Source organism: Eleginops maclovinus, chromosome 20, assembly GCF_036324505.1.
Source record: "Eleginops maclovinus isolate JMC-PN-2008 ecotype Puerto Natales chromosome 20, JC_Emac_rtc_rv5, whole genome shotgun sequence".
Taxonomy (NCBI): domain Eukaryota; kingdom Metazoa; phylum Chordata; class Actinopteri; order Perciformes; family Eleginopidae; genus Eleginops; species Eleginops maclovinus.
The window spans coordinates 30,566,739-30,579,089 of record NC_086368.1 but is presented as its reverse complement, the minus strand read 5'-3'; the positions used below and the strand labels follow the sequence as shown (position 1 = coordinate 30,579,089).

Below are 12,351 nucleotides of genomic sequence, written 5' to 3'. Positions count from 1 at the left end.
AAACAATTTTTCATTCATTTATTATTAATCACAACAATATGGCACAACTATTACAAACAGTATTATTATTAATAATAATAATTATTATAATAATAATAATAATAATAATAATAATAATAGACTGCACTTTCCCTTACTGGGGGCAGACGCGAGGACGCAACGTAACCTGACATCATGACGCAAAACGCTTTATCGTACTTGAGGATGAGGACTTTATTTAAGTGATGGATTTGATTCAAATAGTGTTTCTTTTATCCAACTCATTTTGAGTTTGGGGAATATTTCTGTTTAACAAGAAGAAGTGGACTGAAACCAAATGTTTACTTAGAATTACATCAATATGCCCCCCCCTATTAAAAACCTATATTACTAGTTATTTCTATGGACGAGGATTAAGGATACATACATTTATTTTCTAGATCTGACACAATAGATTTTAATTTAATTTCAGAGATTAAACTCAGAGTTCACTCAATTTTCTTTCAATAAAAATGGTGGTTTTTAACTCAGATCTAAAAAGAGACATCTCCTAATCCTCTTCCAGTTTTCGTTTGGCAATGAAAACATGAATTGTGCTCTATAATTTAGTAGAGAAACTATGTTAGTAAAAGGTCTCCAGAGGAAAGATCCAGATTTGAAACCCCTTCACAATCAGAAACCTTTTAGTGTCTCCTCAGGAAATAAAATCACCCTCCGTTGACTTTTCATGTTTTAATGAAAAAGTAGAATCATACAGCGGTAACAAACGACAGGTAAATGTGAAACAGCACATTTTACGTTCCCGTATCGAGCTCCACAAACCCTTCATCACGTTGCTTTAAGTATTCACCGTCTGCTTACATCAAATATTAAATATGGACCCCTTCCTGGAGGACTTTCTACTGCAGGTTTTCCCTCCGTGTTAACAAACAGCACATGGGGTCAAACCTTCAGGATTAATATTTTAACCCCCCAGATCTATTTGTTAAATCTAAACAACCCTATGATCCAAAGCCTTGTTGGATGACACCACAGGAACTATCAGGAGGTAATCAGCCAAACCAAAGACCCAAAATAAACACTAGAAATTAGAAAAGGATGTAAAAGTAAAAAACCTAATAATAAATATGTATTAGGAATGGTGCCACAGGATCAAAGAAATGTGCTTTAACAAAACTCACCCAAATGTTATGAGTGCAAAACTTATTTGGATACCAAATTCACCAAAATTGCTCAATTTCATCTGAATTTTCAAAATAAAAGCACCTGATTCAGGACAAGCATTCCTTATCAAACCCAGGCGCAAATGAGCTCTTTCCATTGCTGATTCATCTGCTTGATTTTCTAGATTGGTTTTTGGGGTCAAGTAAATGTCAACAATAGATCATAATCCGTTTCTGCTGGAGGTTTTTAAATGTCTCTCCAAAACCCCAGAAATAATCACTTCAACAGGAACAAGCTTTTCTGACATTCATGAGTAAACTGCGATGAACCTCAAGTATTTCGAGATTGAACCCTTTTTTTACTTGTTTTTTATAAAACGGGGGGGGCTGCTTTCACACCGATAACGTTGTTTCTGCAGGACTGCATGGCGCTGTAACCCTGCAGAGAGGGGGGGGGGGGGGTGATACAGAAAGAAGATAAGACGTCACGTTCAGGTTTTTGTTTTTTTAATAATGGCACATTTAGTTTGACCCCGGTCGCAATACGGTGACTGTTGTCAAACAAAAACTGGAGGTTCAGGGAGGGGGGGGGGTCTCTACAGTAAAGGCCTTTAAACAAAATCCTGTCCTGTGTCCTCCTTCATGAAACACAGTCCTCATTCTGGGTCCAAACGGGCTCCCATGTTCTGCCGGCCTCCAAAACAAACCAAGACGGTGACGAAGACTCCACCTGCCACACTGGGACGACTGGGAGATCTGCAGGGCTGTATGGTGGAGGAAATGCAGCGACGTAATGCGAGCTCTTCCCCTTTAACAGGATGCATTAAGCCGGGAGGGGGGGGTTAAAGGCCTTTAAAGTAGAAGCACCTTGGCGTTTGGATCTGGTGGTGCAGCAGTGGCTTGTGGGTAGAGGACATGGAGCTGGCACTGAAGGACTTCTTTTATTTTAAATATAGAAACTATCTTTTGGAGCGTCGGTCACGTTTTCAGCAGCTGCCCAGTGCCTCAGTGGACTCGGTGCTTTCACTCAGATGTACTCGGCCGAATAAGTCATTTTTAGAGCCGTTTTTCACGCTTCATAACTTATCTGGGTAAAGAGAGGATTGCAGGAGGCGCGTTACACAAATATTGGTGGAGAAACTCTAAGACGACTAACAGATGGTTTTGGTCTCATTTCTTTCGCTGTGAAGTCATTTAAAAAACGTTTAGCCTAAAGGACCTATTATTCAAACAAGCTATTTAAAAGAATGCTTCTGCACAAATATTGGTGAAGGTGCTCGTCAGTTTGAGAACCAAAATCCACTTTTTGTGGGAGTTTTTGGAGAATACGTTTTGAGCCTCTTACTCGACTTATTGGTGGTTTTATTCTCAGCTGAGGAAGATTCACTCTGTCAATTAGACGTTTTTCCAGCTCAATTACATATTTCCATGAAACTTTTGGGCATTTTGGAAGATTGGTGCATGAATATTTATGGAGAAACTCGACTAATGTATGAGTTCAGCTTCCGTTGAGGACAGCTCCCGATCCCCACAGTTCCCTTTAATCAGAACTCTAAATCAGTGTCCAGTTACCAGATGAGTTTACAGACAGACAAGTGAGACAAATCTCCTCCTCCTCCTCCTCCTCCTCCTCCTCCTCCTCACTGGTCCAAATGAAGTCCAAAGTGTTGTGGTGTGTGTCTCGGGGTTACAGGTCTGTCCGTGCCTTGGCGGCTGCAGGGGCATGTTTGGGCATGAGCTCGGTGATTTTGCGGATGAAGTCGGACTTCTCTGCGCAGCCTTTGCAGGACTCGCCCCAGTCCTCCAGGATCTTCTTCAGGTCCTTCACCTTCAGCTTCTTCAGGTCCACCGAGGTCAGGTCCAGCTGTTTGTCTGCAGGGGACACGAGTCAGGCACAGGAGTTAAGTGTTTGAGTAAAGTGTGCACTAGGGATGCCCTCGACTAAAGATTTTTCTAGTCGTCAATTCAGACGATTATTTGAGTGATCGTCTCAGTATCTGATATCTTATGATGTAGAAAAAAGAAATCCTAATAAATGTTTTTCTTCTTCTCCCAAAATGGTTTCAGTTTCAAAGACCTTATATTATGAGTGAGAGGATCAATAAAGAGGCCGAAAGTAAAACGCTCCAAGGTTCGGCTTCATTTCACATCTAAGGATGCAGATTCTGCGACATGCAACACATGTCTTACGCAATAGCATGCAAGGGAGCTATCACTTCTAATTTGATGAAACATCTGACGGTGCATGGAGTTTATTTAAAAGCCGATCACCGTGTTTGATAAATTACGTGACGAAAGGCCAAGCACTTCAACGGCAGCAGCCAGTGTCGGACAAATGGAGAGAGTCCCAGGCTGGTACTCTCTATATTGGTTTATATTGTTTAAAGATCTAAGTTAATACTGTGTTCAATTTGGCCCTGGAAATAAAAGGGTATTGTTTTTTGACAACGTGTGTGCGATTTCGTTTCTTAAAGTACCGGTTTGACAACCGTTTCAAAAATACCGAGTAGGCACCGGTATCGGATAAAACCCAACCCTACACATTACGCCCTGATCCTGAGATGAAGCTGACGGTGTCCTGAGCTCAGAATGATTACACATCACAGGCACAAAGCTAGGCTGCTGCCTGAAATCATATCATATTTTTCTGTCTCTCAATCTTACTTTATAAATATATATTTATGTTTCATCTTCTTTTTTATTTCGTTAACGTTTGAAGTTTATATAAATACTGAAGAACTCACATTGACATTTCCAGCTCCGTTTGGACATTACTGATTTTATTATCAGTTACTTTTTTTTCAACTATTTTCTACACTCTCCAATTAACACGATTAATGTATGCTTGACCGGCTGCTTCTTCTTTATAAAGCTGTTGCCTATTTGTTTTCCACCATAGACGTGCAGTTGTTTTAGAACGTGCGCTCGCCTCTTTATTTCATACCTACGCCTTTTTAGGGTTTTTGAGAATAAAGGATCTCGGACTGATTGGATTTCTCTTGATGCTACGTGGTTGAACGTGTCTTTGGACAGAAGCGTCGTCAAAAACCACGATCAGCATGTGAACCGCTCGGGGTTTGTTTTTTAAATAACGTCAACGTCCCCGGCCCCCCCCCCCCCCCCCTCCCTCACCGTATTTGAGTTCGCAGATCTGCATGTCCTTCTTCTTGAGTTTCTCACAGATCTTCTCCACCGGCACGTGGTAGCTCAGGGGTTTGGAAACCTCGTTGATGATCTTGGTGGCGGCGTCGCTCGTCCCCCCGATGTAGTAACACTGGAGGAGGAGAGGAAGGGGGGTTAGGTGCTGCTTTATCTCCAGGAACTCATCCATCAGGGGACAAACTCCCACTGTTTTTGTAAACTAACGCTTTTAAAATAATAACAAAAACGCATTTTATTTATCGAGAGCTTTTTTGGAAACTCAAAGACACGTTACAGCGGTAAGATTAATAAGAACAGCACGGCTCAAATCTATGAAACACAACATCATTAGAGATTAAGAGCGGCTCTGAAGAGGGGAGTTTTGTTTTGTGTGACTTCCAGAGGGAGGGGGCAGCGACGGGGAAGGCTCTGTCCCCCCAGGTCCGGATCTTGGTCCGGATCTTGGTCCTGCGAGGAAGCGAGAGGAGGTCTGAGGGTCGGAGGCTGCGGGAAGGAGGGTGCTGATGGAGGAGGTCTGTGAGGTAGGAGGGGGCCTGGTGATGGGGGGGCTTTGCAGGTCAGGAGAAGGATCTTGAAGTGATGCATTGTGGGACAATACGTCACATTTTGAGTCTTTTAGACGACGTATTTGTCGCTTTGTAACACCAGAGTTTACAGAGAGGTGTTTAAAGGATTCAGGATCTGCAGGTCCCCCTCCAGACCAGAGTTTACAGAGAGCTGTTTAAAGGGTTCAGGATCTGCAGGTCCCCCTCCAGACCAGAGTTTACAGAGAGCTGTTTAAAGGCTTCAGGATCTGCAGGTCCCCCTCCAGACCAGAGTTTACAGAGAGGTGTTTAAAGGGTTCAGGATCTGAAGGTCCCCCTCCAGACCAGAGTTTACAGAGAGGTGTTTAAAGGGTTCAGGATCTGCAGGTCCCCCTCCAGACCAGAGGGGGAAACATCCAATAAAAAGGTGAGTTTATTATCATGTGAATAATCGTAGTATGAATGTTGTGACGGCGCAGATCAGATCTCCCTTCCCTTATCCAAAAGAGACTGCTATCGCTCTCCACGCCTCAGATCCAGATCCAGCACCACAGGACGTCTAACATCACCCGGACTTCTTTCTTCCACAGACCTCCAGCCTCCCGGTCTCAATAAAACCTGGGTTAGCATTGATCACAGGACCTGACTAACCGGTCCCTTGGATTAGTGTCTATGTGCTGTTAACCTTTAGGAGCATCTACTAAATTGTAAGGTGTGGTTAGTTGTCGTGAAAGGCGCCCCTTAAATGCTTTATTGTTATTATGAATCTGCAGGCCACTTACGAAGCGGTTCTCTTTCCCTTTAGCATCTCTGCAGCTCTTCAGGAGCGCCGTCTCGATGTCCGCGCTCTTAAAGTTCACGTTGTTGTCCTGCAGAGACTGGTAGAACTTCCCCAGGAAGGATATACAGACTGAAACACAGAGGGGGCGAGTGTTAGACGACTCCACAGAGACAACACACACATATAATGTAAATCTACTTTCTAAAAGGCTGTGGGGGCTATTTATAGATCTAACTTGGTCTACAGCTGTTCATTTCCTGTCCTGAAAACAGCTTTGACCTGCCGGTAGTCTTTAAGAGCAGGTTTTTACATTAGACCCGGATAGATGTAGGCATCAGTAGCTTTAATGACGGAGCCAACAGTAGGACTGCAGAAATATGATAAGCACTACAGAGACTGAGGGACCCCTACATGGTAAATGATCTGTACTGAGATCTCTCTTCATCAGGTCTCTTCCACCCCTCAAAGCTCCACGTACTACGAGTCATTCAGTCACCCCTCACTCCTGCAGTTTTTACTCCGAGAGAAGAGGAGGAGAGTCATCACAGAGGGGTGAGGGGCTTCTGACAGAACCAGCTCAGAAGAAGAGGAGAATCATCACAGAGGGGTGAGGGGCTTCTGATAGAACCAGCTCAAGAAGAGAAGGAGAATCATCACAGAGGGGTGAGGGGCTTCTGATAGAACCAGCTCAAGAGAAGAGGAGAATCATCACAGAGGGGTGAGGGGCTTCTGACAGAACCAGCTCAAGAAGAGGAGGAGAATCATCTCAGAGGGGTGAGGGGCTTCTGACAGAACCAGCTCAAGAAGAGGAGAACCATCACAGAGGGGTGAGGGGCTTCTGACAGAACCAGCTCAAGAGGAGGAGAATCACAGAGGGGTGAGGGGCTTCTGATAGAACCAGCTCAAGAAGAGGAGAATCATCACAGAGGGGTGAGGGGCTTCTGACAGAACCAGCTCAAGAGGAGGAGAATCACAGAGGGGTGAGGGGCTTCTGACAGAACCAGCTCGTGTAAATCACCTATCATTATAATACAAGGCCTGTCTGAATACTTGCTGTAACATCAATCATCTAAATGCGAGCATCATAAGGCTGTGCTAGTGGAGGAAATATGAATGTAATGTTCTGTAGGTTTTAGTGCATGTAAATGGTCTGCTAAGGCTAAAATCCCTGCGTAAAATAAAGTATATTAATTCTAAAAAAAAAAGTCCCTTCTTTACCGACAGCTGACCCCTCTCTAAAGGAGATGAGTGTCCTTGTAATAATTAATAAAAACTTGACATTTATCTGATGGAGGAGTAAGCTATGCTAAGCTAGCAGCTAGCAGCCAGACTTACCTTCACACTCTCCTTCTTTCAGGGCTTCAGATGAACCGGGAAGCAGACTGAGAACCAGGGCCACCGACAGCCCGATTAAACACAACATCTTCCGGCAGAAAAGAAGTGATAACCCGGTGCTTTTATATTCTATCACCGCTGCTGGAAGACACCGTGTGTGAGACTCGGACGCAGCCGGTAAAATGAATGTGTTTTCCGGTGGTGCGTCACCCTAAAGTGGCCAGCTCATTGGTCGAGAGGTCCCACGCTCTCTCTCTTACTCCACGCATTCTCCTCTGATTGGTCGAAGCCGGAACGTTCCGGGAGCAACGTCCAGTTGGCGCCGTGTGATTGGTCCACACAGTATTTCCACGTACAAATGTAAATAATTAAATAAGAACCCAATTCATATTTGATAAAGTATATTACATAAATCAATAACAACAAAGAATATTAAATAAAATATATATAAATACAGCCACGGAGAGACCACTGCAGCATTACCGGTGTCTGGTTTAATATATAAATGTCTTTGAGTTAAATTATTATGAATGTTCTATTGTATTCTATAAACTGCTGTAATGGCTGCCATACATGTAGAGAGAAAGATTCAAGAAACATTTGTTGTGGTCTCTTAATTTTGTCAAGAGCTGTATGTATATAAAGTATAATTAATACATTTAGAAAATAAAGTATATTAAATACATTAAATAAAATTAAACAAGGTATATTTATTCTAAAAGAATATATACAAATAATAATAAAGATATGAAATAAATACATACAATATCAGAATCAGAAATACTTTACTAATCCCAAACTGGGATTGTTTTCCATTGCAGCAGCGAAATACAAATAAATAAAGTAAATTCAGACATTTGGAAAAACATAAGGATTCTGAGATTTGACAGAAAGTCAACATTTAGAGATTTATGAGAAATAAAACGAATTTTACACAAAATATCCAATTTCAGGAGGACATGTTTTATTTTCTCTTATAGTTAAAAGGATTCACAAAAACTTATTTTAGCATTTTTAAAAGGTATTTAAGACATTTCAATGCCAATTAAGGCAGTACTTTGAGGTTACATTTGATGCCTTCAAGAAAATGTCACAGCAAGATGTTGGAGATGTTTTAGCAGTGTGTTGTTGCTGGTGCTCTCTTCTTTGCTGCCCTCTGCAGTAACTCTGTACTATAACTCCCCTCTGGCTGCAGGACTCTCTGTGAACTGGGCTGAACGTGCACCCCTTCACACTGAACGTTGTACATTTACACTATATTATGATTATTATTATTATTATTAATATTATTATTATTATTATTATTATTAATATTGCCTTTTTGTACATTTGTACATTTCTCTTATTTTTTCCAGTTGTAATATTTGTATTTCTTTTGCTTCTCTTTATATTTCGCTGCTGCAACGAAACCATTTCCGTTCGGGATAAATAAAGTACTTCTGATTCTGAAAAAGCAGGAAATCCTCATAACAAAGGGAAACACTCAAAAGTGTTCTTAAGCAGTTGTGTACTTATACTTTGTTTAGTATTAGTGCCTCCACTCTGCCTGAAGAAACGACGGCACGTTTTCAGACAGAAACAGTTTTTATTGAGTGAAATGAGACAACAGCACAAACACTCGGCACCACACGTGTGCACCAAGAGATTTGGCAACTTCATCTGTAAACGGAAAACTGAATTTAAAACGAAGCACACAGAGGAGGGGGGGGGGCGAGAGACAAACCAATGAGACGGTGATTTGTTTTACTGTCAGTTTTAATGAAATGAGGAGGGGGACTTCCACCTGGGGGCAAACTCAGAATATTCATGCCTGATTCGCTCTTCCACCCGAGACTGACATTCCTCCGAGGCCGCCAACACTAAACCTCTTTATATTTCCTTATGATATTATAAAATAACCTACCAACAGTGTGAACCCGGAGATGTGGAGTACCCCAACATTGATGTTAGACATGCACATAGCACTGCTGAATGCTAACCTGCATATGTTGGGCAATTTGCAAAATCAGCATAAGTTGTGTTCATTAAAATATGCAGACAATAGTTTTAAAATGATGACCGATTTGGACAGTTATAGAGTTTTTCAATAACCCCCAAATCCACTGAGCTGTCCAGGTCGGCCAAGATATTATAAAACTATTGTCTCTCTACGCTAATGAACACTTATGTTAAAACAACATCTGCAGGTTAGCGTCCCTCAGTTTCTATGTGCTGGGGACCCCTACTATACATTTCTAACATCAAATCTCCGGGTTCACAGCGGGACTCTAGAGCTGCAAAGATTTATAGTAATTATGTTAGTGGACATCGTGTGACATCTGCTTGGTGATGTTATAGTTCTAAGGCTCACAAAATGCGACTTCCTTTAGCATTTGTAAGACGTTTTAAAGATTAATTTAAGACATTTTAATACCAATTACAGCTGTATTTTGAGATTCAATTTGATGACTTTTAAGAAATCGTGGTGAACCCTCATCAAAAAAGGGACATACTCAAAATCAATGAACTAAATCCATCTTTCTACCCACTACTGACATTCCTCCGAGGCTGCCAAAACAAAAACCTCTTCATATTTCCTTATGATATTATAATATTTATTTTAAGTGTACATCATCTCTGCCATGTGTGACATCTTCTTGGGGATGTAGAGATAATACTCCATGTATCCGGAAAGGTCCTCTATCGTGATGTCGTCCACGTAGGCTCTGGCCTGCTCCGAACACGACCGCGGGGACCCAGACGAGGATGCCGCTGCGGTGCCGGTCCCGATAGTTCTTTCGCACTCGGAAGTTGCGTTGCGGAGCCCGGTGAAGGAGTAGACCTCGACGCCCTGCCAGCCCCGAGAGGGATCCCGACACTGGCACTGAGACTCTGCAGCAATCCCACCCTCCTTCCAGGCGCAGGAGCAGGGAACCTCCGCGGAGCTGCCGTGGCCCTCCGATAGAGCTCGGAAGTCCGCAGGTCCGGATACCCTCCTCGCTGCCTCACTGGCACTTTTCTCTTCCTCACTCGACTCCCCGGACGTTTCCGGCGCCTCAAACCCAGCACACGAGCCAAACACCAGGGGGGAGATGGGGCCGGATGAGCCCGACGACGAGAGCTCTTTCTGGGCTGCTGAGGAGGCTGTGATTCCCTCTCCTGGAGGACGAGGCTCCGCGGGATCCGGCACCGCCAGACGCTGCTGCTTCAGGCAGCCGCTGGGGGGTGACACCGCCGCCGCGCTGCAGTACGTGAACTTGGGCGGATGGAGGATTGGGGATTTGGACCTCCGGCGGCGCTGTGTTCTGGAGGCTCCTCTGGAGGATTTCCTCATGCAGCTAAAGACAGAGAATGACAGAGTGAGCAGCTCATCAAAATGAAGCCATTTATCGCAGCGGAAGGTGGCTAATGTTGGGCTATAAAGGAACTACAGCACGGTCACATGACTTCACGTCACCACCGCTAAGCTAAAGGAGGCTAATGTTGGGCTATAAAGGAACTACAGCACGGTCACATGACTTCACGTCACCACCGCTAAGCTAAAGGAGGCTAATGTTGGGCTATAAAGGAACTACAGCACGGTCACATGACTTCACGTCTCCACCGCTAAGCTAAAGGAGGCTAATGTTGGGCTATAAAGGAACTACAGCACGGTCACATGACTTCACGTCTCCACCGCTAAGCTAAAGGAGGCTAATGTTGGGCTATAGAGGAACTACAGCACGGTCATATGACTTCACGTCACCACCGCTAAGCTAAAGGAGGCTAATGTTGGGCTATAAAGGAACTACAGCACGGTCACATGACTTCACGTCACCACCGCTAAGCTAAAGGAGGCTAATGTTGGGCTATAAAGGAACTACAGCACGGTCACATGACTTCACGTCTCCACCGCTAAGCTAAAGGTGGCTAACGTTGGGCGTGATGACGTTTAGTCGTCTCATTTAGACTCTTGTTAACAACCGCTGTTTGTTAAGCTCACCCGTGCCAGTTATCCTTCGGGCAGCTGAGTTTGGGTTTCGCTCCGCTCAGGTCCAGAGGAGCTCTAGATGCTCTGGGAGCCTCGGACACACACACAGCTCCAGGTACACTGAAGAGAAGAGGAGGGGAACATGTTAACTGTGATACCTCAACTCCAAAAACTGATATCAAATATGTCTCGTATATTAATGTGAGGCACCTGAAATGTGAATATCAGTTTAAAGTTTACATAGACATCTTATTTCTCCACTAATTGTTATTTAAAAACATTATTATAAGCTAGGTGTTGAAATGAATCGTTTCAGTGAAGATGCACTGCCCTATTATAAGCTTAATTTTAATGGTACTTTAACTTATTTCATTATTGGCTGTATTTTTATTGAACTTTTTTTAAATCCTTTATTGCAGAGTTTGACTATTTCACTTTTAATTAATTTCATCTTTTAATATTTGTTTCTATTTTTATTTAACTTCTTTTATCACGCATTAGTCATTTTAATATCTTTTCCTGTTTTTATTTATATATTCTTACTTTTTCATTTGAATCTATTTTCAAAAGATCTTATTATTTTTTATTTACAAATAATTCTACATTTTGATTTATTGGACATTAAACATAAGTGGTAACTACAGCGGTGAACCACAATCCATGTTTGTTTCAGTGCATGTTGTTGTTGTTGTTTACCTCTCAGCGTCCACTCTCAGCTTCTTGAAGGCCGTCTGCAGCGTCTCCTCCTCACAGTCCTTCCCTCCTGCCTCCATGGTGGGAGGAGGCCGCTCTGACCAGCCACCCAGCTGCAACAAGAGCCATACTGTATACTTCAGACAACAGAAGCACTGACAAACGCGGTACACAGAGGAGGAACCAAAACATTACAGGGGTTTCTCCAGTAAATATAGCACGAGGCGCTAACGCCACTTCAGGTCCAAATTAGGCCCCGCCCCATTTTCATGTCTTAAAGCTGCTGAGTCATATATCGCACCTCCAACAACAAATAGATCCAGAGCTCCGGTTTCTTTACTTCCTCTCCAGAAAAAAGGAGAGTAAAGAAAGGATCAGAAATCTCAGTCTCAGTGTCAGCCTGCTGCCTGCCACTCGTCCCCCGCAGACCCACCAGACATCCATCCCCTCTTTATTCCCTGTAAGCTGTCTCTGCCTTCTGACCAAACATCTGACCCCATCTCCATATCTCTGGACTCAGTAAACCCTTTCTGACCCACAGACAGATTGTTTCCTGGCATCACCTTAGCCCCCAGAGAGAGGGGCAGAGACCCTGATACCGGTGCAGACGAAGTTGTTGTGCGTACTGTTGTTAGCTGTAATTGGACCGTAATAGTTTATATTTACATATACAGACAGCCTCCTGGTATATTACTTCCACTGTCATCATGTTTATATTTTACCTTAAAGTTCTGTTTCTACTTTCTATTTTGAAATGTTTATTTT

General features: G+C 43.1%; 2 protein-coding genes across 2 annotated transcripts in view; both read right to left on the bottom strand.

Moving 5' to 3' along the window:
* Positions 1–696: 696 nt before the first annotated feature.
* manf (mesencephalic astrocyte-derived neurotrophic factor) lies at positions 697–7,180 on the bottom strand. Its single transcript, XM_063910459.1, has 4 exons — positions 6,945–7,180; positions 5,611–5,738; positions 4,275–4,416; positions 697–3,014 (listed from the first exon to the last, which is right to left on the bottom strand). The coding sequence occupies exons 1-4, from the start codon at positions 7,030–7,032 to the stop codon at positions 2,830–2,832; spliced, it is 543 nt and encodes a 180-aa protein (XP_063766529.1). The 5' UTR covers positions 7,033–7,180; the 3' UTR covers positions 697–2,829.
* Positions 7,181–8,509: 1,329 nt separating this feature from the next.
* The window catches only part of oser1 (oxidative stress responsive serine-rich 1), a 5,011-nt gene continuing 1,169 nt past the window's right edge, over positions 8,510–12,351 (bottom strand). The window contains exons 2-4 of the mRNA XM_063911747.1: positions 11,590–11,699; positions 10,906–11,013; positions 8,510–10,261 (exon numbers count right to left, since the gene is read on the bottom strand). Of these exons, the coding sequence (XP_063767817.1) occupies positions 9,544–10,261; positions 10,906–11,013; positions 11,590–11,666 (903 nt within the window). The 5' untranslated portion in view covers positions 11,667–11,699 and the 3' untranslated portion in view covers positions 8,510–9,543. The remainder of the gene's footprint in view (positions 10,262–10,905; positions 11,014–11,589; positions 11,700–12,351) is intronic.